We start from the raw sequence: 26,878 nt of genomic DNA on the forward strand, positions 1-26,878 counted from the left end.
TAAATTCGCGTCATTTTTGCACGGCCTCTGCAGTTGTTGTGCGAAATATTACAGAAGTTAAATCACGTTCTTTCTCTTTTTGGAACCTCGTTCGCGACAATTTCAATAGTTGCATGTCTACCGCCTGCAAAATTTTGCGCAATTTATGATGCGGCGTCGTTTAACTGGGAAAAAACCTGCACGTCTTGTTTGCGTGCAGTTTATTTAACTAAATTCGCGTTATTTTTTCACTTCCACAATTGTTGTGCGCAACACATTATAAAATCATACCACGTTTTATACCATCCATAGAAAATACAGCTGGTTGTCCTTTTTTTTTGTTCTATCTCCTTTTGGAACTTGTACTATAATATTATTTCAACACGCGTATGCGTCCCTGCAAAGTTGTACGCATTTAATGATGTCTGTGATGTGGTGCAATTTAAGTAGCTGAAAAAAATCGCTTCTTTACCTACTAGAAGCTGTCTTGATATTTATTAGTAATTTAATTCTCCTAAAAGCCCGGTACTAAAGAAAGTCTATGGGGAGTATTAAGGAGAGCTTGTACGTATACGCAAGGCATTACAATATGTAGCACTTATACTAACAATTGAAACTTTTGTTGGAATATCTTAGCAATGGAATATCTTAGCCAATATCGGCCCACGCATTCGAGTTTTCTACGCTTCTCTACTGTTTCTTAAGAGACCTCCGAAGCATTTAACATTATTTTAGTTGTAAACACGTTTTTGCTGACCCTCTGAATTTTGGAGTCAAGGGTAACTTTTATTTAAACATTATTTTTTTATCCCATTGTTTTGTCTTTTCCTATCATTGGTCTGTTAAACTGATAATTTCCAGTTGTTTCACTGCAAGAAACCTAAATGTGCATGTCTTTCTCAAGACAGGATTATTCCTCTCTTGCTGTCAATAGTTTTAACGTGAGCCATTTGAATTCGTAAATTTTATAGAATTTAAATAGTAGATGAAAAAGTGTAAATATAGTAATTGCTTGCTGCTTGTTGAGGTCAAAATGCCTCCCTCCCTTTCTTAAGAACACTTTTCCGTCAGCAAATATTTAGCCATCACTAATGGCTTTACACGAGCATCTTAGCGCCAACAAAGCAAGTTCAATTTTTAACCAGAGTACGTTTTTTTTCTTTGAATCAACCACCTGGTTACAGGTCCATTTTTAAAAAAGCAAGTTCTTTTCGCTTCCCTTTTGTCATCCTTTGTTTGCACCAACGGAATCCTGCTAAGATGTGTTAGTTTAGGGTTGTATTCGTGGCATTTTCCTTTCAAATGTCGCCGCAAGCGATTAATATTGGTCATTCTATTGGCTCTATCAGGTTTCTGTTCAGAAAAACATCTGATTCAAACTCTTTTGTGCCATTATTGGGACTGCAAATTGATTGTGCGTACGAAGAGATGTCAACTTTTTGTAGCCAACTTTTATCCGATCTAGAGAGCTGTCAGTGTTATACACTAGTTTTTTGCGTGCGTCTTTTCTTTTTTACTAAATCATATTCGCTGTGGTCAGGTTAATTGGCGCGACTAGTAAAATTAATAGTCGTTTTCCTATTTTACACATGCTATTTTATTTTTTAGTTTAGTTTAGTTTTCGCCGCCATGGTGTTACGTCAAGATTAATTTTTTTTTTTACATCAGCAACTAAGATGCCACTTGAAAGGACTCAAGTAGACTGAACAAATATTATGTGGGCAGCGATTTGACACGTACTGCATCGAACATCTGACGCTACATATCTCTTCTAACTGAAGACGCGAATACTAAGAAAAAAATAGAAGCTGTGTGTATTTATCTCTAAATGTGAATAGCTTTGTCCTTATTCAATTGTTTTTACCTAAATGAGAACAAAAAAAACAGCGCGCTTTACAACGGGAGTTTGTCCAATTTTTGTTTTACTTCAGAGCAGGTGTTCTTGGTCAGAAAATAACCAACTCTGTTTTTAACTAAGTTCTATCGATTCATTAACATGTCCCATGGAACTGCTGCTGGGATCTACCACGTTCCAGCTTGCCGCCTTGGACCTGTTTAGGGCAGGTAGCGAGCGTGAGGCCCATCCACTTTTCACCCTTTTCCACAAAGAACGCTTAGTTCCATCGATGCCCATCACCCGCATAAAAGCTCTTCTGAACACCTTGACGCGCCACGCATAAATCACGGGATTTATCCCGCTGCTGAAGTACACCACTGAAAGGGTGATGTCTCGTGCGAGATGAAATTGTTCGTTTCTGCACTTCACGCACTGAACGATTAGAAAATCGATGGTCAAAAAGGGACCCCACGAAGCAAGAAACACCACAAGAACCAGCAGAACCGTTCGCGTGGCCGCTTTCTCTGTACGGAGCGCGTTTTGGAGGGCCAAACTTCTTCCTTCTCCAAGACGCTTTACCGTGTTTGTATGGCGACGTAGCGCACGGTACACCAGGAAATAAGCGGCCATAAACACCAGGCATGGAATCACGCAGGCCAAACCGTACAAGTAGAGCTGAAATATGTTATCTCTCCATCCCACCAAAGGAATCACAGCATAGTGAATAGCTATCAGCCAAATGATGCCAATACTTATCAACACGCTGCGTTTGTTAACAATGCTTTGAGTTAGAAAGGGCTGTTTCACCGCGAAATAGCGGATTACGGAGAGAGCCGTTATGTTCAATAATGAGCAAGACCCAGAGACGATGGCGAATAGATAATGAATAAAGTATATAATGTTGTGGTTATACCAGTACGTGACAACAAGAAGAGGTTCTGAAACAGCGCCCATGATAAGATCAGCGATGGCCAAGTTAAGAACATAGTAGTTCTGGGCAGTCCTCAGTTCGCGGAATGGATCCTTCCAATAAGACACGCAAAGAAGCACGTTTGAAAAAATGGTGAACGCCGACACGACTGCGTATACGATTATACTTGGCAGACTCGTATCGAACCAGTAGTCGTTAAAAAATACTGCATACGGCGACAACATCTTTATAATTCTAGTGTTCCAACTTCAAAAATTTTGCGTCAATGGAATTCCAAACGAACAAAGATCCTCGTGCGAGATGCGTCGCCTTCAGTCAAAATACATTAAACTGTTTAGCTGCAGTGTTTGTCAGTGATTTTATGCCAACAATTATTATATGGAATTTCACACGGCTCCAAAGTGCTGTTGGTTTGCATAAATTATACGGTACAGTATCTCCGTAGGCTAACATTATCATATTGTCATGCACAATACTGAAATAAAAATAAAAACGTTAACACCATAAACGCATGCAAAGTCAAAATATCGATCGATCTTGAGTAAAACTTAATGGAGCTGGTCTTTTTAGTTAAAAAGTATAAAATAAGTTCCGTGCAATATGAAATGGTTCATCAGGCTATCACCATTAAACACGACTTTTAGTTATAATAAGTATATTTTCGACACGCATGGGATTAACGCCAATATGTTTGTCTTCTTGAATGTTTTAATAATTGCCATTGTAAACAAAAATTGAAAACAGTCGTAACGCAAACAAACTACCTCCGTTAAATTAAAAAAAAAACGTATCTGTTTAGAAAACAAACTGGATCATTTCACTCCGTGCGGTGCAAATTTCTTAAACTGACGAAACTTTTCTTCGTTTCTATGCCAAGTGAGATATATTATCATATTCTATTTATTGGTAATAGCAAGTGCGACGATCCGCCCAGGTAGCCTAATCATGATTGAATTCAAATTTGCGCAACACACGTTCGCGCGACAGGTGCATTGTGTTTATTACAGGAAAAAGGGCTTTTATGGAGTCCGTATTTTGATTTCGGACGATAACAAGGCCAAACTGTTTCGAATCTACATAGACAGGCTAGACGTCGTCGGTCTTCTGTTGTTGTGAACACGAAATATCAATTACCATTCATCATATGAGACGCCGAATAAAATAATGTCTATTCTTACTTTGACAAACAATATTAATTCAAAGTCCACTTGTGAACTCTGTTTTCTTTAAAGTGAGTACATCACTGACATCAATCTAAAACCGAACCATATGCAGTATATAAAATACCATATTTGGTTCGCTGGTTTGTGTGAAAAAATAAAAAAACGTGTAAATAACAAATGTGGGTGGTAATTTTTTTTGGCAGCCATTTTAATTTTTTTCCATTAATCTTCAGAAGGGTGTCAGTTTTGCAAATGGCTAAGTGCTCTTCAATTAAACAACTATCATTCGTGAACTGAGTGTACGATGCTATATATATCTCTCTTACTTAAATTGTGTGACTGTTTTACAAACTTAAATCGATCAGCACATTTGTGATATGCAAAAATTCTAAATTGTCAACGATTGTTATGAGATGAATTTTTACCTCCGTTAATATTCATTAAGTAATGGCTTCGCTTTTCATCATCGCAAATCTATTTTCCTATAGCTTAATTTTTGCCTTCTCTGTGTAATATTTCTCAAAGAATAGCACCCCACCCCCGTACATAAATGAAAGCAGCACTTGCTGTCCTTAAAGGGTATGTTTTTTTACCGTTATTGTTTGAAATATAGGGTGTAATGTTTTTCAATACAAAAGGGGCAATTAATAGAGGAAGAGATCTAGAGGTAAACAATGAGAAAGGAGCGGCCTCACGCCTGAACTATATGGAATACAGACTTCAGAGGCCAGGTTAAAAGAAAAGTAAATTTTCGTCCCCTGGTTTTTGAAAAAATCATGTTTTTACTCAGAAATAAGGAAACGCTTTTAAATCGCAATTTTCTCATGCGTATATATAAGGTATTGTGTTGCACTGCACTGTTTAAGTTTGAAGCCTTTATTGTAAAGTTTATATCATTCCCGATCGTGTATATGGACAGGAATTTCGGGTATAGTAGTGAGGAAATTTCATGGAGTTCTTATCTCAACAAAATGCGCTTTGCCAACTTTGACTAGCTGACTAGCTAGCGTTCTTCTGCGCAAGCGTTCACACCATTAAAACAACTCATGACCAACAGTCTGAGGGTGGTAACCAGGGCCTGGGGTCTAGACCTCGTTGCAAGAAATATAAAACGGTCAATTCGCATTTTGCATAAAAATAGATAGACAGTCACTTTGCGCGTTTGTTATCATAGAAGTCGTTGTTATTCAGAGAGCTATTAAAACGCCTTTTGCTCTTCTCTTCTGTCTTTCCTCGCCCAAAGGAACTCGAAAGATCTAGCTGTTCTCCCAGAGGGGCAGAAAGTGGGCAAGAAAGCTATTCAAATTTTCCACGGTCAGGCCAAAAAAAGGGCACTCAACAAAACTAACTTGCTTATTACTTCAGGCTCCTCGTGGAGCAGAGGGCGTCCGTCAACAATGCTGGGCCAGAAGACTCTGTTTGCTGCCATCTTCTCTGCCATCTTCTTCAACTCTTTCTCCGAAGTTGACCTTTTCTCCTAGCCTTAGCAGGGCTTCCTAACTTTCTTTACTTTACGGATTCCACTTCAAAGCCTGCTTGGTAGTATCAGTACCAGGTTTTCGCAATATGTGGCCCATCCAAGCACATTTCCGTCTTGCTATCTCAATGGGTATGTTCTCTTGTCATGTCCTGCTCCCAAGTTCATTGTTGCTAATCTATTCTGTCCAGTGAATCTTGAGGATCTAAAAAAACTGAAACTGAACTGAACTGAATTTTATTTATTTATGCCTCTTTCTGTGGCAATTGTTAACAACGAATTGTAGCTTATTTGATAGAGCTTCATGTAAATTACCAGGCTTTGATCATGAGCCATAGAGGAGCGCAGCTTTAACATTAATTAGTTAATGGTACTTCTGTACTTGGTAATGTAGTGTAGTTGTGAAGATGCGCAACTTGGTTTCGGTGGAAATTGACGAGGCATTACAGAATAGTCTTAGCATTTTATAGGCCACTCTAGCTTTGCCTCTTCTGCACTTCACATTCTCCTCAGTCCCTCTAGTGACTGTGATGATACAGCCTAGATAAGTGAAACTTTTGACAACTTCCGAATCCTTGCCATTCAACTTGATTTTATCCCGCTGCTTCCTGTTAGTTCGCATCACTTTGGTTTTCTCTTTCCTTACCCTGAGGCCGGTCTTCTCTGCAATCTGTGCCAAGTTGTTGGTTTTGGCTTGCATACGTTGCAGTTAGTAGGCATGTTTCATCAGCATAATCCAGATCATGGAGTTTAGCTGTTAGTGTTCATTGAATTCCTGTCTTCCACCCCCCTAATGATCCAGTCGACAGCCATGATGAGGATCATCGGGGACAGCAAACCGCCTTGACGAAGGCCTATACTCATTTCGGAAGTTTCTGCCAGTTTACCGTTGTGGATGACTTGACAAGATGAGGACGCGTAAAGGTCCTGGATTAGCTCAGTGGACTTTGATGGAATTTCATAGCGCTACATGAGTTACCAGATGACGTTCCTATCAACACTTTCGAAAGCCGTTGCAAAGTCAATGAAGTTCATGTATAATGGAGTCTGCCATTCGTTTGATTGTTCACTGATTATCCTTAGAGTAGCAATGTGGTACGTCAGTGCAGGATTTATCTTTCTTTCCTAAACCCTGCCTGATTACATCGCAGTTGATGGTCCAGGACATCTTTCAACCTTTCAAGGATAATGCAACAGAATACCTTGCTGGGGATAGAAAGGAGAATAATTCCACATAAGTCCTAGATACCCCCTTTTGAGAAGCTTCACCAGATAACCATGCGTCCATTTGCTGGAACTTTCTCTGCCTCCCAGATCTTAAAGAAAAGTGGTTGTAACATTTATGCTGTGATAATGGGATTGATTTTGGGTGCCCCAGGCGAGAACCCGTCTGGTGCTGCTGCCTTCCCGCTCTTCAGTCGCTTTAGGGCCCTAACAAACTCTGCTGTGGGTTGATGCTGACATCTAGTGGGGGTCTTTCAGTATTAAAGATGTCTGGCATAACAGGAGGAGGATGAGGTCTGTTTAAGATATCATGGAAATGCTCTGCCCATCTCGCTCTTTGCTCTGGCTCTGAAGAGATGGTCATGCCTTCCTTGTTCTTGACTGGCATTATCTCTTTACTTCTCTTTCTTTACATCGATTTACAGGGTATATCGTATAACCTCTTCATGTTTCGCTGCCCTGCTGCACTTTCAGCTTTGGTGGCAAGCGCGTTGAAAAACCCCTTCTTGTCCTCTCTAGCACTCTTCCTTACATTCTTGTTTAATTTCCAATACAGTGATGTTTTTCGGGCCTGCTCTTTACACCCATTAATCTCCTCCTTAAGACCTTCCCTCTGCGTGTTCAAAGACCAAGTTTCTTTGGACAGCCATTCCATTCGGTAACTCTCCCACAAAGTAACTCACGTTATTTCTAAAACTTCGTCGCATGACTCTTGCAACGTCTTTTTTAATCCCGCACAGTGATTGTGGAGATCGTTATACACAAATTCAAGAGAATGGTTTGGAGAATGTTTTTTACTGTACGTGCAGTTGGACATCTTCGCTGCTTTATCACATTTGGGTTTGTGGATGTTGTATTTACAGTGAGGTCTAGCTGAAGTATCACGGTGGGCCTTACGTTTTACTTTAAGGTTCCCATTAGAAGATGGTGATCAGAGGCGACGTCTGCCTCTTTCTTACTCTCACATCTAAAAAACTTGGTCTCTGTTTTTCGGCAATTGTAATATTATCTATCTGATTCGAAGTTCGTCCATCTGGAGAGATCCATGTGGCTTTGTGAATTGCTCTTTGAGGAGGAAAATACTTCCACCAAGGACTAGGCCATCGAAGGCACAAAAATCGGAAAACCGTTTTCCATTTTCTATCATGCAGCCTAGCCCATGGCGCCACATGACCGTTTCCTTGCTGGTGTTGTCGGGACCTATCTTAGCGTTGACAGTCACCTAAAGGAATTCTGATATCTCGTCTAGGTGTGTGATCTAAAACACCTTGGAGACTGCTATAACATTTATATTCTTATTTCTGGTCATCGATCTGCTGCAGTGTTAGTTGGGGCGTAACAATTTATAACGGTGACCTTTCTGCCCTTGGAGTTAAGTCTTGCTGTGATAATCCTTGGTGACACTGGATTCCATTCAATCAATTAGGCCTTTGCTGCTGACTCACTTAACAAGTACACAGCTAAGTGTGTACTTTTTTCCCTTTAAAAAAATTTTTTTATTTTTTTATATGTGTATGATAAATGCGACTTCTTCCACGTGCGCATGTTGTTTGCCTTCGCGCCCAGAGTAAACCAGCTGCTCTTCAGTTGCCAGTATTACCTGACCTGCTTCATTCCACCTGCTTTCGCAGAAAGCAAGCACCACGATCTTATGTTGGCGCTTCTCGTTTGCCACTTGAGTGACCCTTCCTGCTTCGTACAGGTTTCGGACATTCAATGTCCCAATCCTAGTCCTGCTTTTCATCGTCAAAGAGGTGTCGGCCGTCTGGCTTCTCGCGGCCTCTTCTGGAGCCAGACTAGATGTAGTTAACATTGTACCCGTTTCTTTAATCGCTCAATTCACTGGATGATTAGCCCAGTCAGCTTCACCAGGGTCCCCGTTGGCCAGCACGTTTTGGGGTTGATCCAGGCAGGCCTTCATTGCTGTCCCTTACTTTGTCTGTTTCCACCTCCTATGACGTGAACGTAGAGGCTAGACTTACAGGAGGCACTCAACAGAACAGTTTTGAATTATCTATCTGGTTTTCTGTTGTCTTTCTGATTTCACAGTCATTTGTCGGCGTCTACAGAGTGTGTTGAGCTGTAATCAGTGACATAACACCACCTGAATGTGTACAGATAAGGTCAGTCGATGTGCGCCGTTTGAAAAAAATGTTGTTCCACATGCACACATACCTACCTAAACGCTCTATAAAGCCCCCTCACTCCTTCTTCTTTAAAGAAAGGCCCCTGGAAGTTCCCCTCCTCTATTAGGTCCCCCACCCCCTTGCCTAGATAGTAAATCATGACAATTGCGCTTTTATAGGTATTTATTCATCACATAAATTTACTTATTATTTTTACTTTTTTTGTGAAAAATGTGTTACCAAACAGCACTTAATTATAAAAAGTCCACTTAATTTTTTATATGTATCCTAACATATAAAGCCAGGAATGCGTCTGGGTTCGCAGGCTACCTGCGAACAGTCTCCTTAGTATTGTATGATTTGGAAAAAATCGACGAACAAAGCGAGCCAAATAAAAATTAATGAAAAAAAAAAAAACAATAAAAAAAGGCGAACAGGTGCTCACGTTCGATTCTCTTGAAGATCTTCCTACCCAGAGTCCCAGACCACGCAGGTCTCGCTCGGCTCGCCGATTTTATCTCTCTATAATATACTTCGCTAAGAGACGGACCATTATTTTCTAGGAGGGGGGGAATGAAAAATTTTCCTTCGCAAACTTTTTTTTTAGTTTATGCACCTCTGCAAACATTTTTGTCGAAATTCGTTGTATTTTTTGTTATAGATATCGTTTTTGCAAACAATTTATTTTGTCTTTCCAGGCCCTGCAAACGATTTTTTTCAATATTTTTCATCCCCCTCCCCTCCAAAAAAATAATGGTCCGTCCCTAAGGAGCTTTTTCGCAGGCTGAGTCACTAGTCGGGGGAAGCTTACACGAGTTGGAAGGGGCTGATGCAATAAAAACTGTTGGTTTCTTTAACTGTTCATTATGGTTACGAGCTGTCCATTCTGATTACGGATAAAAAAACGCAGCTGTTACATCGTAGGCGTCATCACTTGGAATTAAAGTTCCTGTTTGTTGTTCGAATTGAAAGATTCTTTTAATTATCCTGTATAAATTAACATAAAACAAGTAGGGATTGTAAGATAATTTTTGTCTAATTGTACTATAATTTTTGGAATCTTTCTAACTTAGAATAAGTTAACATTTTTTTTTCAAGGTATCCCGCCCGGTTGCGTAGGTGTGGGTTAGAGTAAATTAAACTTCCTTCTCCGGTAAAAGTGTCTTTAGTAATTGACCGCGGTAAATGCAATCATCTTTGCCTTGTCTCTACAGCGGCTACGTGGGTGGAAGGTAGGCGTAAAATATCTACGCCATTAATTGTTTTGTGGTTTTAATTTCTGCAATTTTGGCGATCTTTCTCATGTTCCACAAACTGAAACGTTATTGCAAAAAAATTCCTTCAAAATGTCCTTTCAACATTTTTGCTCTACTACTTCGACGTAAATTTCAATCAATTAAAATTTTTTATTCAACACAGAAACAATTTAATTTCAACACTATTTATTATCGAGACGGGTAACAAAGAAGCAATTTATGATTAGTAACATATTGATTGTCCTTATATTTAAGCTTTAGAAAAAAATAAAGTTGCTGTAGTTTAAATCAATTTTCGTTGCATAAGCTGCCAGTTTTAAGAAAATTGTATTTAGATCGTTTGAGGTATCACTGTTTACCATACGACTTAAATTCAGAACTGGCTTATCTTTCGAGTACGCGAGTTTTCGCCGTCTTGAGAGCTCGAGTGGGATCACCTTTCGCGTAAACTTTTAAATGATAGTTCTTGTTTTATTTGAATCTTAATAACAGGCTAGTTTTTACTAGCGAATTGGAAGGAGGCGTAAGAGCGCCTAAGACCAAGTGAAAGTCTAAGCCCAATAGCGGAGTTATAAGCTCGACGAAATCGGAGCCGGAAGATTCAAAACGCCATTTTTTTTTAATTCCGCGTATGACTCCGTCGCATATGATCCGGTGAACACTAGATTGATGAAGTCGCAAGCTGGAGCGGAAAAACAAACCAATCACAATGCTAGGCCATTAGGCCCTCAGAGGACTTCCTTTCTGCTTGCGACAATCAGTTAGTTTTCACTCGATCATAAGCGACGGAGTCATAAGCGGAATCAGAAACTCTACTTTACTCCGTCGGATTGATTTTCACTATATCGTAGCGCTATACGTGTACGCTTCTCAGTTTACGTTTCCGACTCTGGTCTTGTTTTTCTGTTAACTCAGTTTTTACCCAGACTTTGTAAAAAATATCGTTCTTTTTGAAGGGCCGAAATTTATTAATCGCCCATCTGTAAAACAGAACTCCTACGTTCGGCCTCATCATCTATCACCTCGTAGATATCAATACGTCCCGAACTCTCTTCCTTGTCCGGTTTTGATAGCTGTGTGGGTGATTATGTGGATGTTAAGTGTCAATTGAAACCTCTCGTCCTTTTCCCAGCCGCGTGTGAATTCACAAAGGGCCAAGGAGGTGGAGAATTTCATTGCACAAAAAAATAAAAGGAAATTTGCTTGCGGTTCATCAGTTATATTGTTTGCGGCACTCAGATGTAGTTTTGGATATGTAAACAGGAGGGCGCATCCACCGTTGATAAGCTGTCCTATTTTTGTGTTGAATCTAGTCTAAGTAATCTTTCGAAATTTTAGCAAAAGGAAACATTAAGGGGACACTGTCACGGGGATTTAAATGCTTTTCGGTGAAAAGTACAAAAATTGGCGAATAGATCGACTTCTTACATGGAATGCACCTAATGCATCAAGATGGAGATATAAAGTAAATTGTTGTTGAAGGAAGAAGGGAGCCATAACAATTTTTAGGTGCTTTTCCAGTCCACAAGGACAAAACTTGAAAAGATCAGCCAGATTTTTTTAAGTTTAGATCTAAAGTTCCTGATGGCATCACAATAATATCACTTGTTTATCGCTTAAGTGCACTAGCATGGTGATTTTTTAAAAAAAATTGGACCACTATTCGTAGTTTCCATATGTCTTTAGGCTTTGAGTTTTTGAAGTGAAACTGGTGACAGTGCCCCTTTAAAGAAAATAAAAATACAATTGTATGAGCATTGAGCTATCTCTGGAGTTTTAGTAGCTTTTTCCTTGTGTTGAATTTTGAGCGTGAATGTCGCCCTTTTCAGATGCCTACATTATAGATCATCCGCAGAGAAGGGTGGAATATCGTTTAAAATAATATGTGAAAAAGGAGCCATGTTATGAGTCAGATTCAAAGCTAAGGTCTCGGTAATTTCTTCTTAACTGTATTCAAAATGTTACTATGGTATAAAGGTTTTTGGTAACTTTTTTTGCCACTATTGCTTGAATTTTTGGTAAAAATCGCAGTTCATACTAGATAAAATATTTGGTCTGTACGCCATTGCGTGCCTATCTAATTAAAATTGCACAGAATGCTGGGAAAGGTTTTCCAGACTTATACTGCAGGGCGCGTCAGCCTCGTTACGGTGTGCAGTAGACGAAACGGAAGCTGATCTCAAACATGGCGGCACCTTCTCCGCCTGAGGTTGTTCGAGGGCAAGCTTTCGACGTAGGACCTCGTTATACAAATCTTAGTTACATAGGGGAAGGAGCCTATGGAATGGTTTGGTACGTAGAGTGTTGTCAAGCCTCGATGCTTCCTTATTCAAATAAGTTCAAATCCGTTTACAGCTCGATTGCGGTGTTCGCTTTTGCAGTTTTCAGTCAAATAACTTCTGTGTTCTTTGCTCTTTTTCTTTTGAATACACAGCTCTGCGTTGGATAACGCCACGGGACAGAGGGTTGCCATCAAGAAAATCAGTCCTTTCGAGCATCAGACGTATTGTCAGCGAACGTTACGAGAAATCAAGATTTTACGTCGATTTAAACACGAAAATGTTAGTAATAGAGACTGGCTATCATAGCGCTTAGACAGACACTTGAGAACGAAGTGACGCATATGGGAACATTCCATTAACTTTGTAGACTGTTTTGGAATTATTTTGACACGTTTTTCACCGACTGTCCCTCGTTAACGTCCCCTGTTTCGTATATGTGTTCGATTTTGTTTGGGATGCTTGCTAATTTGCCCTTTCTCCTCATTTTGCTTGCAGATCATTGGAATAATGGACATAATCCGCGCTCCGAACATTGAAGACATGAAAGATGTGTATCCTTTTTGAGAACCACGCTAGGAATTACAGACACATGCATACAGTAGGAACCATTTTCTTAGAACCGCTCTGTAATTTTTGAATTTCCAATGCCATACCAAATTCGATTGGTTACTTTACATTAGCAAACACTCCATCGACTTTCCGAGCACGCGACAAAAAATGTTTAAAGCGTCGCTCGCCCACACTTTATAAATTTATCCACTGCTAATTGTTGACATGTTAAAAAGCTCGAAATTTCGTGGACAATTTGAACGAGTAGGACATAATTTAAGCTTTATTATCCTATGTACAGTACATAGTTTTGTTGTATCTATTGTAAGTATTTTTTAATTCGTCGGAATTTTCTAATTTCAAAATTCAGGCAAAATAACCAGCTTCACATATTGTTTTTATCCGTTGTAAAACCCGCATTTAACCAGCTGTTAGGTCTTAGCGTCTTAAATTTCTGTTTAAAACACAAGTGCATTCCCTTTAAATCTTTAGGTTAATCAGTATTTGTTTAGAAATACTCAATAATTCGATTGCTTTGCCTAGTTTTAAGCCCTCTTCGAAATAGAGCCGGGATTGTTTCTAATTAGGGGATATTCTAGCGAGTCGTGTTGTTTATACTGCTGTGATTTCAAAATATTGTGTTATTTTTTCTGTGTTTGTTGTCTGCAAAGTTATTTATTTGAAATTCATTATAATGTTTTGAAGGTTCCTCAAATGGACATGGCTGTCTACTATATAATCATTGTACTGTACAATGTTCAATGATTTCAGTGTAGGCCTTTCAAAAACTGCATTCCTTTCCAGTGCATAGTTTAAAACAAGCGGCAATAATTATGTTATCTGTTTTTCTCAGGATAAAAAAAATTATTTTAAATTCAAAACTTTAAATTTTTAAGATGTTGTAATGTCTGTGTAAAAATGTAACCAATGTATTGTATTGAAAAAAGGCCACCATGTGCTAGGGATGGTACCTCTGAAAGCTAACCAAATGTGTGTGAGATACTGTCGCAGGCATACATGCATGTTCGGCCTAGTAGTTGAAAGCATGACCAGGGTTGTCAAAATAAGCCGGCAACCGGCGCATTTCACCGGCTATTCTGAATACTTGGAATACTAGTAGGTCAGTTCTAAGTGTGTGTTATCAAGTTCTGAGTGTTTCGTAGCCCCCTACTTTTTGGATAGAACCTGCTACTCAAAAACCCACTGACAACCCTGAGCATGATTAAGCTAACCCAGGATAAGAGTGAATTTTGATATACCTGTACACCGTACATGTAGCTTTATGACTTTTCAGTCTCAGTTTATATTTTCTGACTTCCACTTTGGACGACAACTAAAAAATTCTCAAACTCCACAAAATATTAGCAGTGAAACGTTCTGTTATACCAGAGAAGTTAAACCTACAGTAGGTAAACTTTAAATCCTGGATTAGTGTTACTGGCTTTCAACAACCTGCCCCTGAAAGAGCCAATTCAACTTTACGGATGTCTCCATGATTACGTCTAAGTACAACCTTGATTAAGGTAACGAACCTCTATGTAGCGAAGTCCTCTATAAAACAAACAATATTCTTTACCCCAGTAATAGTAAAATATATAGAAAAGAACCTCGAAATAACGAAACCTCATTATAGCGAACATATTTTGCCAGTTCCTTGGCCCTTCGTTATATCGAGGTTTCACTGTAAACGGTTTCAGCTGTGCCAGAAACTGGAGTATAGACAATAAAAAAAAGTCTCTTCTTTTTCCTTGACTTGCTATTCAGCTATATTGTTCAGAGCCTAATGGAGACTGATCTGTACAAGCTACTCAAGACGCAGAAACTAAGCAATGACCACATCTGCTACTTTTTGTACCAAATACTGCGAGGGCTGAAGTACATTCACTCAGCAAATGTGCTTCATCGGGATTTGAAACCCAGCAATCTTCTGCTGAATACAACATGTGACCTTAAGGTGCAGTCTAATGCAATGTTATTTTTTGTTTTCACATGACATCATCATCATTATTATCTTTCCTTTTCGCTAGCTGGGAAATTGGACCTTGAGTTTGCCAACTGCAATTATTTTGCCACTTAGTTCACTCACACAAATTGTAACTTTCCCTTCAGGACCCTACCAGGTAGTGGGGCATGGCCCTTGCTGCCTTCTTCTCTTGTTTTGCTGCCTACTACTACATACATACAAAATGTCAAAAGGTAGGGAGAGTTTTGACATTTACCTAAAATTGTTTTTCCCATCTTTGTTTAGATTTGTGATTTTGGCTTGGCACGTGTAGCAGACCCTGATCATGATCATACTGGATTTCTGACTGAATACGTCGCAACCCGGTGGTACAGAGCCCCTGAAATCATGCTGAACTCCAAGGGTTACAGCAAGGCAATTGACATTTGGTCCGTGGGCTGTATTCTTGCTGAGATGTTATCTAACCGCCCTCTGTTTCCGGGAAAGCATTGTATCCTTGATAGATATATACATGTACACAATGTACACATCGAACACCATTTGATTTATAATGCACATTGTGTATGCTGTTCAGTAATTTCTGTTGTTTCCCATATTACTGTTTTGTATGGTTTGTAGTGCTATAACTGAGAGTGATAAATGATCGTCGCAGTGAATTTCCAACTTCTTCTTTATTCCAATTGCTTAAATTGGAAATTCACTGCGACGATCATTTATCACTCATATACATCCGCAGTTCATATATGAATCATTTCATATACATTACATCAGTGCTATAACTGTTACAGTAGTAGAAAAATAAATATCTCATTTATTTTGAGGGTACTGGTAGCTGAATTTATCAAAAAAGGTAGATTGATTGATTGTATGCAGGGTGTAGCTAAGATTTCCATACGGCGAAATTTTGTTGATCACTGGGGCGAAAAATTTAGGTCACACTAAAAGATATATCTAACCAGACACAGTCTTTTAACAGGAAAAATCAAGTCCTCAAGTGGTTATTTTTTCTGCCTTCTGCCTATTATTTACATCCCTGGTGTGTTGGGATTCAATGTTAGCCTTGGTACTACATTCTGGTTTTTTCCTTTGTTTATATCCATCATAATATTACCACACACCAGAACAAATGAAAACACCAAATTGTGCCAAAAGCTAAAATTGAACTGCAACATCTACATTAGGACTGGGTTGTTCAAAAGCCGATTAACACTAACCCAGCATAAAAAGTAAATTGAGGGTTTAATTTCTTGTGTATTAAAGTGTTTTTAATGCTTATGTTTTGTGGAGTTTGAGTTGAGTTGATATAATTTCAGATAAGTTGATATTAAATAAATTAGTTGTTAATTCCCTTGACAAAAGTTTTTTACAGACTTGGATCAGTTGAACCACATCTTGGGAATTTTGGGATCACCATCACATGACGATTTGATGTGCATCATGAATGAAAAGGTGAAATAACACTTCCTAATTAACCAGAACATAGTGTTCTTGTATTCTGTGGCTGGCTACACATACTCACATATGTACATGTATACTTGGCATGTCAACATCTGATCAACATCTGATCGAGTTCATTAACAGACTCATATTTTTTTCTTGTCAGTTTATTAGGTGGGTTTCCACTGACGCATAATTTTTTACATGTTAACATCAGGGTGTTCATAAGGCATCGGAGATCGGAGAATTCTCCTTCTACTACGTAGGATGTTGTGGCTTTTTTTATTAAGATGCAAAACCTTTAAAAATCGTTCTCCGGTTACTTAACACTATTCTCCTGTTATTGCAATTCTTAATGAAAACCCTGAAACACGAGTAAAAAAATTTAGAAACAATATGTGATTGATGTGAAACGAATACGTAATTTGTTGATACATTGTCTCTAAATTTTTCATGCACGTAAAAACCATGCGTCAGTGGAAATCCACCTTTTATCTTAACCTTAAGAACCTATGACAGTTACTGTATCAATTGACTGATCTACATTGTACAAGTATGCATTGTAATCCCAATTTCTTAATAAGCCTATCCCAGGCATTTGGTTATTTGAGGAGTGGAACGGAAAACAGGATAAGCACAAAGAACAGCGAGTGGAAAAAATGGCAAGGGGACTGAGTCGAGGAAGCAAGGGAAAGCCTGTGAACATTCTCATCAAAAGCTTGTTCTGCTTTACCAGATTCTGACCAGTATACCCTCTGGTTGGTCAATTTTTTTCCCGCTGCTCTGCGACTTAAACCAAACACCTGAAACAGGCTACAATTTCTCGAACCAATTTTCTTTTTCCTTGGAGTTCGAGAATCAGGGGTAAAAATATATTTTTCTGGCAGTGTTCTACTAAGAGAAGGGAGTCATCGGGAGGTTTGAAAAAGCAATGGCTCAGGAAATCAGGATTCCACCGTTTAGTAATTATTGATTATGACGTTGTTTTTTACAGGCTCGTAGTTATATTCAGTCATTAACTTTCAAGCCAAAGGTTCCTTGGCAACGGATCTTCAGCACTGCTGATCCAAAAGGTAATTGAACGCATTAATTTTTACCATTCAATCTAACCTCCGCAAACAACCTCTGAGACTGCAGGGGCAGTCACCTCTGAGACCAATATGGTATTTATTGCTCTCAAAGACCAAGCTGGACGAAGCTGCGCTGAAAGCTGCTAAAACCTCTGCCCAAATGCTTTGACCGCCACGCTTGGACACGCTAGTACAATGGCGAAGTTTACTGAGCCTGTACCTTCATGAATATGGAGATTCATGTACCAGCTGAAGTACCAGCCCAGGGTTCCTGTGGGTTTTGGAAAACCTGGAAAGTCCTGGAATTTTATTGTGGTACTTTCCTGAACTGGAAAGTCCAAAAGAAAAGACAACCGTCCTAGAAAGTTCTGGAATATAACATTATAAGAAATGTACAGACAGTAAGGAGAAATTATATTCAGATCTTGGGAGTGAAAGGATTAATATAAATTTTAGAGTCCTGGAAAAATGAATCTGAGTCCTTTAAAAGTCCTGGAAAACTCCTTGAACCTAAGCCTGGATACATGCACCAATTCTACTTTGGCTCTGAGCATGTATGCAGGAAAGTTTAATTACCCTGATGTTATACTGCTGCATGCTACACCTTATCCAGATTTCTTCCTTGTTTGCCTTTTAATAAGTTTCGTGATCCCGTCCTTTAAATGTATGTCAAACTTATTTCCTCAGTAGTACAGATGTGTACCGGTCTAGACTTTTCTGCATCTTGGAATGGTAACTGTACAATGTAGATCTCATCATCCAAATTATTTGTTTGTTGGCAGCTCTAGACCTGTTAGAAAAGATGTTAGCCTTCAATCCTGATAAGAGAATCACAATAGAAGAGTCGCTGGCTCATCCTTATCTAGAGCAGTACTATGACCCTCAAGATGAGGTACGTCACACTTCATAGACATTTTTTCCCCACTTGAGGGGCATCTTCGTATCACATGTAACTGTCAGTAGTTACCGGTAATTTTTTATGATTTTATTTTTTTGAAACATGTGCTGCTAGTTTCAGCTGGTTAGTGCTAAAAAATAAAATCTCCATGGTGGATATCTGTACCAAAAGATTTCATTCATTTTGCCCATTATAATAATTGTAGTTTGTTATGTAATGCAATCAACATAACACTATTGAAAATTGGGATCATAATATTATTGAAAATAATATTATTGAAAATTGGGATTTAACATTGAACTGAGAATAATGATTTTATGAATCAATGTTGTTTTTGCAGCCTATTGCAGAAGAGCCATTTAGATTTGAAACAGAGCTTGATGACCTTCCCAAAGAAAAACTGAAAGGTATAGCACATGTACATATACATAGTGCTGCTTAGGTTATGTTTTTTTTTTTTTTGCATTGTGGGATATGAAGCACAGGAGAGTCCAGGGCTGCAAATAGTCGCCATTTTGATCGGACAAAACAAAAGTGAGGTTGGACATCACATTACAACTCCACCGCGCTTTAAATGTGTACCTCAAATTTTGAGGTTATTAAGCATTCATATATTCAAGCTATTGTTTAAACTCATTGCCTATTCATTCCGATGTATTTGCCGACAAGCCGGCAAGCTTCCGAAGATCGCGAAGAGCGCAACATCTGATGTAGGTGAGAAGTATTTCTTTTGTTCACAGACTGAAAAATATCTCCTGGGAATCTGTCGACTGATTTTATTTTCTATCACTTTCAATGCGTGAAAATGTAATTCATTTACTTAAAAACTGCAGAAGTTTTAGAGGAGTGGACGCGCGCAAAGAAGAAGAAGCTCGCGCACTAAAGTATTTTTCTTTTACCGAAGAAAAATTTTGATGCAAACAAAGCAAGGAATTGTGTATAAAAAAGGAACACCACATACAAATTAAACAGGAACCTTTAATCACTGCATAGTTAGTAGAGGTGACCGCTACTAACTATGATCACTGTATGTAGTTTGGAATATTTTATTCGATGGCCGTGGTTTTTGCGTGACTATAGTGAATTTAGACGAGTGAATTATTATGCAACACAGCACGTTTATTTAAGCGACTCAGTCGTCGAGACTGAACAAATGCGTTCGTTTCAATTACTAAATAATTGTTTAACGTAAATAAAAGTTTGGCGTGACACACAATATTGTTAAGCGAAGATTATATTTAGTAAGTACATTGTCGGGAAAAATTTAAAACTTGGCGCGCGTGCAGCACGGTTTCACATTACAAGGTAAAACAAAACTAAAATCGCCTACAACGATCAAAATAGCTCGTTCAAGATCTCTTTTTAAAGCTCTCAACAAGTTCTTTATTTTTTAATAAATATAAAAGGAAAAATACATCGCGAAAGACTTCAATCTGCAAAATGTCTGTAGTGGTTATGGAAGTTCAATCACAACTCAACAACAAAAGGATACGTTCACAACTTCATTCGCTCAAGTAAGGTTAATTGCGCTATTGTTACACTCTTTTGAAGTCACTTGGGCGGCTTCTCCAAAATATCTCACTTTTAGAAACGAATAAAACCGAAGTTGTGCGACACAGTTTCGGCAGCTACCGAAACTTATACCCAAAGGAATAAATGGAGCCTTCAGACTACAATTTCCAGCGGTATTGCCCATTTCAGAAAGACACATTTAAAGCGCGGTGAAGATGTAATGATAAAATTATTATAGTACTGCTCGATGTGTGAACCTGCTAATCTAATCTGTTGTCAATGCAGAACATTGGTGTTTGCACTGGAAAGCAAAAAAAAGTTGTCCAGACATTTTGCCCAACCACAGTTTGAACTTCATCATACATGTACATTGTTGTCATATGTGCACTAAAATATTTTTGATGCAAAATCATTTCCAAAATAATAAGCCCAACCATTGAAAAATGATGCAAAAATAATTCCAGTACAAACTTTCCCAAAAATACATACATGTGAGCCCGGCAGCAATAAACCCTTTTCTCAGAATTATTCTGGAATTTTATAAAAAACATTTGCAATGCCTTTCTATGAATAACATCTATTTATTCCTGTGGTTTTTAGAACTTATCTTTCATGAGACTGCCCATTACCCTGGGTCACCCATGGGCTTGCACTAAAGCACAGATGAAGATAATATTTGAGGAGGTAAATTAACAAATGTCTATTTTCACAGCTTTGTTATTTATTAGTAAATGCTCGTAGTGCATGTGTACATGTTGTATACCTTGCCATAGAAAATACAGGGGCGGATGTATTCAGTTGTAGGCATTCTATTTTACCCTGTTTTGGGTCTGAGGTTTTCTGTCTGTCAAAACATCAAAACAGGCATTGTATTTTAGTTGTTCTGAGGTGGTCAAAAATGGCCTGTGTTGAATATAGAAAAAATGTTGATCCTGACTGTTCACCAAGTATCCTTATTGTTCCACAGTGGTACTTGGGGAGCACGACCCAGTTTTACCTACCGCCATGTAAATGCAAATTATTTCTATCTAATTCTCAACTTGCTGATAATAACAGGACTGTAAATTAATATATTTTTTTTTTACTTGAAAGGACATATGTCCTACAAATTAATATTACTAATGGCCTATAATAAATTTTTTGTGGGTTCCCCTGATCAATCTTATTCCCCCGCACCTAAACAAATCATGGAAGGTACATGTATATAACACGTTTTTCCTGTTTATTTCTTGTCCATTTAGGTGGATGCTCAATAAACATGTACATCTACAGGTGTATTTGACAAATCCTGAAAAAGGCTTTGGACAGTAACACATGTATTGTAAAATTTATAGTTTTTGATGAAGATTATGAAGTGTCTGGCACAGAGTAATATCATAATATGTTTACTCTTATTCTCGCCAGAAACTTCACATTCATATCTCTGTAAAATAAAAAAACAGTGATTTTCCCTCAATTTTGTAGCTCTCTGTAAAGGTCATTTTAATATGTATTGTTCATTATTCCTCACTCAAAAATTGGCTGTCTTGCAGCACTTATTGCGGTCATGCCATGCAATGTGAGTGACAGCCCAAACAACAGTGAGGCCTTCCAAGGGGCAAAAGCGACAAGCTACATGAACTAAAATACTGGCAACACTGGAACATTTTAACAGCGACAAGCAACATCATTATAGCACTGAAATGCGACAGCGACACAATGCAACAGCAACAAAATAGGGTAAAAACGACAGCGACAATTACAGCTGTTAGCTAGGCGACGGGGGCTCTCAGAAACATACAACATTGCGACACAGCTACACCCCTTGGAAGGCCTCAATGGTTGGAGTGGAAAACATTTCTATATACGTAGAGGAGCTTTAAGTTTAGATATTTAACGGCTCTTTGCCTTGCTTGTAAGTAGGGCTTGTCAGAACGTCGACCCTTTCATCTCTCACAATGATTTATATTTGATTTCTTATCAAAATATCAATATAGACACAAGCATGCAGGCCATGGCAATAAAGTTACTGATTATGCAATATTATTATTGAAATTGTCTCAATTTATTTGTGATCTAGCTTTTGCAACTGCTTTATCCCTTAAAATCACTCGCAGAGACAACCCTTTTATGAGTGTATGACTATTCAAATGAAAGCTGTTGATGTGGTACTGTTTGTCTTGCTAAACAAAGTGGTGGTTGTAACTTCTAAGTCTGTGGATTACGACCTAATGTGTAACTATTCAAATGAAATCTACTGAGCAGTACTTTTATGTGCTACTGTTTGTTATGCTGTACAAGGTGGTTCTAACTTTCCATTCTATAGGCGTAACCCTAATGTGTGACCATTCAAATGAAAGCACCTGAGCAGTTCTTTCACGTGGCACAGTTTATTATAATGTTCAGGGTGGTTCTAAATTTCATATCTTTGGACCTAACACTTGTGTGTTGCTAAGCCGCCATTCAAATGAAAGCTACTGAGCAGTACTTTCAAGTGGTACTGTTTGTTATGGGCACTCTACAAGGTGGTTCTAACTTTTAAGTCTGTGGACGTAACCTTGTTGTGTGACCATTAGTGAGAGTTTTTGAGCAGTACTTTATGTGGTCATGTTTGTAATTTTCTAATATTGTAACAAAGCTAAAATTTATTTCTTTTTTTCAAATTTTTTAAGTTGGCCACTGTTGGAAGTGAAAAGGTTAATATGAAATTTATGTGCGGAGACGAATAATGAGAAATTATGGTACAAACATGTTTTAAGTCTTGGTTACGTTACCAGATTATTTAATGTGTAATTATTTCCTGACATCCTATTTTCCAATTGCGATCTTTGGCTAATTGTGTTTGAACGTTTTTAAATTGCTTCTTTTGTAAATCTATTTCCTTCCTTGCCATTGTTGGGCATCCGTATTTCTTAATGCCTTACTGCTATTATATGGGTACTGTTCTACAAATTGAAATCATTATTCTTTCTTAAAATATTATCCACAATGCCTAGTTTTCCTTTTTGAGCTTTAAATATTATCACAGTGCCTCTTTGAGACTTGCTTCCTTAAGGCGCAGAAAAACAAGGCTCATAATTTTTTTTGTTTTCTTTTTTATATGTGACATATCTGAAGAAACCTGCACTTGTTATGTTACAATTCCTAGTTTTGAAAGCTTGAAAAAGTCCAGGTGCCAATACTCTTAGCATGGAAAGTTATCTTCATTAGAATCTAATTCCAATTATAAGATTTCAATAATTATATCCTAATTATATATTGTTCAAAGTAGAGTAGATATTTGTAAGAGAACCTTCAACTAATTCAACTGTAGTTCATAAAAGCCAAAAAAAAAATGGTAATGTTTAATTTAATTCTTGATTCAGAGACCGTTTGATTAAAAATATCAAGTGATTTTCAGCCTTCTTTGTCTATAGCGTGTGCTGCGCCCATCCAAGCTTCTTATGAAAACAAAACGCGGCAAAAATCGGCTTGTAGAGATATCTTTGTACGGAGCTGCATAACAAAAATAAAGACAACTTTGTAAAAAGCTCAACTCAATTTCTATCGAGTTACATCATGGTTTCATGTAGGGGCAATTTACTGTGTAACCATAGTTAGTAGGTGTAACAAAGGAGAGTTGAAATAAACATTAAAAGTCATTGACAAAAGTCCTTGTTTCATAATTGTAAGAAACGATAATAACTTTCGATACACACAGTTGAAGTGGTTTGATGATAAAAGCATAGTTAGTAGAGGGGACTGGTGGGAAAACCGGCAAACTTCAAAGGACGAGGCTATTGTTCGTGTTTGAGGTCAACAACACGTCACGTGACAAGACGTGCACAGCATTTAAACAAACATGGCGGACGACAGCGATCCTCACGGAGATGATTGACGGATTTTAGAGATCTGGAGTCTGAAGATGAATCGAAGAACACTCTACTAACCCCCTCTACTAACTATGATAAAAGAGAGAAAATTATTTTTTTGGCACACCACCGGACAGTTGATCCCCACGCAAGAGCACTACAGGTTGCCAGGGGACTGTTTTGGTGACCAAGTAGCTTCTTTTACTGATCCATTTTTGACCCACCGACTGACTTATTTGTACGTGCATCCCTAGGCCTTAACGACATAGCCTCGTACGCAGACGTTCTTGGAACGTTGTAAGAACGTCTGCGAAGGAGGCTATCAGGGACGGCTACCGGAAGTAAATTTACACAACCAGGCATGCGCACGAGAACTCTCGACTCATCTCTCTGCCGTCGCTACGACATGTCCCCGCTACATTTTCTTGCGTGTGTACCATTGTGATTTTGTTGCTGCTACATGTTCCGCTCCACGTCCCCTCGGTGTGAACAACACATGATTTTGTCGCAGCGACGTGTGCGGCATGTCCCCACGTGTACTACTTAACCTCATCGGAACCATGAGGGCGAGGACTCTTGTGGCTAGCCAGAAGATTGCGCTATCCATTCCGGTCTGCCGCCGATGCGATAGCCTGTTCCAGGCTCTCGGTTTGTGGGGAAGAGCGAAAACAAACAAACCGAGAGCCTGGAACAGGCTACCAATGCGGTTCTGCTCCACGTTTCTCTCGGCTGGCCTCGACGTTAGTGCAGTCCACGAGATGCTGCCTAAATTACCTAAATAAATTACCTTTATTTAGACACGGTGAGATTTAAAGCTATAAGCTTGTGGGGCCGTGTATTCCTGATCGAATTGGAATTTGGAAGTGTTGGTTTTTGAGCAAGGACGAGAACCAACAACAAACTCAACCCACATATGACGCCGAGTCTAGGAATCGAACCAGGGCGACATTGGTGGGAGGCGAGCGCTCTCACCACTGCGCCATCCCTGCTCCCCATGCCTGGACTTGTCCGCAATACGTGCCCTTTCCATCGTCATCTTATGTCCCGCGCTTTCCATGCTTGGAATGCTTTTTTAATTGCAAAAATATTGAGTTATTTGTGCAGCAAACCTGCCACAGTGCATTAATAAAAATAATGCACTGTGGAAATTTTCATATTAGACGCACTACCATATGGAAATTTTGTTTTGCATTCCGTGCAGTCAACTGTAAAATACTGTAAATAATCTAATAAACGCCCGGGGCGTCTATTAAATTTTAGGGGTCCTAGGGGAGTCGTTAAAGGAGAAGTTCACTTCAGAATGGCTATTTATTTTCTTTACGCCAATAAAACGTTTATACAAAGATACGTTATCCACCAAAATTTCAGCCTCCAACGTGTGCTATAACCCTACGAAATCTTTCTTTGAAGCCCAAAACTTGACAACTGAACGCCGCCATCTTGGAACTGGTAATGTATGCATGACGTCAAAGAGCTCAGCCTGAAGTTTGGCGGGGAAATTTAAATACTCGAAATTCCTTATTTCTTTGTAGTGGCTTTTGTTTGTCAAAATGCCTGTTTGTGCAGCACCATTTTGCTCACATAGAGCTCCAAGAAATACAAAAAGAGGTGTTTATTTTCACCGTCTTCCGATACTTAAAAAAACAATTGCTCAAAAGCGGACACAAATATTTGTGTGTTCCGATAACTATGGGGTGGAAGACTGCTTCAAATTAAAGTAGTCAGAGATGCAGTCTCTTGAGTGAAAATACCCACAAAAGATAGAATCAAAGTCTCTTCGAGGTATCGACGTTTTTGCATGAAGTATGAGTCGAAGGTTTATCCTGTGCATTGTTCTTCGAACTTATCATTACAGTTTCTTTGTAGTTTAGTTTAACAATTTCCTATCTTCGCGGAGGAAATGCAGCCATATAATTTTGTCAAAAATGGCTCGTCCGCGCCAGGTATTTATACACATATTCCTTAACATTACACAAATAAACAGTGCAAATTTCACCGAGATCTGACAATTCTATACGTTAAGATTGCAAGGACCTTTCGAGGCAGTCGATTACGGCAGCGAAATTAGCAAATGAAACAGCAAAATATGCGTTCGACGCTTTGTTTTTGCGACGCCATATTTGAATTGTTATAGGTAGACCTCTGTTCAATGTGTTCAAGGCCGTATCGTTACGATTGCTCCACGAAAAAGCACGTCCACTGTCGGAGAAAACATTGTGCATATAATTGCGGCGTGAACAAATCGTTACACTCAAGCTGCGTTTTGTCTAGGCTCTGCGAGGGTCGGATATCAAGACCCAGGATTAAACAAAAGCCATATATACAGTGAATGCTCTCGAATTATATTTGAAGATGAAATACGAAAGAATTTTGCTGTCTTTGACTGAAATTCCACCCCGGAATTCCACTCGAACTGCGTAGATACGATCGCATGTTGTAAAGCCGATTCATGCAACATTGCTGTCAACGGCTCAACGCGAGGTCTCTAAAAGCTAAAAGAAGCCCCCATCTCTTGCATTTGTTTTAACTTCAATAATATCTTTGAAAAGAGCGAGTTTTTTGGTATGGTTTATTTTTGACGTTTGTAATTTTTAAACGATGTAAGTGCTAGTGATTATTTATTCGTGTTTTAGTTACGCAATCCATTGTTTGTGCGACGCTTTTTATAGATCGCCTTTCAGACACACGTGCGTGTTGAGATAAGAAAGCTGACATGTCACTTTTAAAATTGTTATATAACGTTTGTAAATGTGACAAGTCACGTTTTTTCCACAAGATCGTAAGTGATCACCCACAGCGGAAAGTAATCCCTTGAGAGATTAAAACAGTCCCTTGAGAAATTAAAAAAGTCCCTTGAGAGTTTACAAATATGTGGTTCCAAATCTTGTCCACATAACCCCTATTCTACCATTTTAGCTTGTAAACAAGCAAAAACGTCGAAAAAAGCCATACGCAATATAAAACATTTTTAAGTAATCTCCTTCTGTAACTCCCTTCAAACGACATGCAAGCGAAAGGAGTCGAAAGAATAAGTAAGGAAAGAATGGAGGTTAGTCATTTTGCTTACCCTGTTTTCTCAAATCAAACACCTCCGGCGTTTATTTCAAACTTGGCGGGGTCCGGTGTTTATTAACGAAGTGCAATTTTCTGTAATTTTTTCACTCCCGAGAACCACGATTTTTCTCGTCGTCCCGGCCGACAAACTGCTCTTGGGTCTCCGAGGATGATTTTTTTTTTCCGAGGATGATTTTTACCAAAGTAACAGTTAACAATTATTCGCCGAAGGCGAAGTGATTATTGTTGAATAATCCCCAAGACGAAGTCGAGGGGATTATTCAACAATA

General features: G+C 38.7%; 2 protein-coding genes across 2 annotated transcripts; one reads left to right on the plus strand and one right to left on the minus strand.

Annotated features, from left to right (window-relative positions):
- Positions 1 to 1,342: 1,342 nt before the first annotated feature.
- Positions 1,343 to 3,110, minus strand: LOC144645568 (5-hydroxytryptamine receptor 2C-like). Its single transcript, XM_078505145.1, has one exon. It carries the CDS (start codon positions 2,969 to 2,971, stop codon positions 1,949 to 1,951), a length of 1,023 nt encoding a protein of 340 aa, XP_078361271.1. The 5' UTR covers positions 2,972 to 3,110; the 3' UTR covers positions 1,343 to 1,948.
- Positions 3,111 to 12,144: 9,034 nt separating this feature from the next.
- On the plus strand, positions 12,145 to 23,333 carry LOC144646221 (mitogen-activated protein kinase 1-like). Its single transcript, XM_078505759.1, has 11 exons — positions 12,145 to 12,285; positions 12,428 to 12,554; positions 12,771 to 12,826; positions 14,589 to 14,778; positions 15,073 to 15,277; positions 16,157 to 16,236; positions 17,219 to 17,297; positions 18,077 to 18,186; positions 18,533 to 18,599; positions 20,305 to 20,388; positions 20,946 to 23,333. Exons 1-10 carry the CDS (start codon positions 12,179 to 12,181, stop codon positions 20,358 to 20,360), a joined length of 1,077 nt encoding a protein of 358 aa, XP_078361885.1. The 5' UTR covers positions 12,145 to 12,178; the 3' UTR covers positions 20,361 to 20,388; positions 20,946 to 23,333.
- Positions 23,334 to 26,878: the final 3,545 nt, after the last annotated feature.

The sequence above is a fragment of the Oculina patagonica genome, chromosome 3, assembly GCF_052425735.1.
Source record: "Oculina patagonica isolate OP01 chromosome 3, crgOcupat, whole genome shotgun sequence".
NCBI lineage: Eukaryota > Metazoa > Cnidaria > Anthozoa > Scleractinia > Oculinidae > Oculina > Oculina patagonica.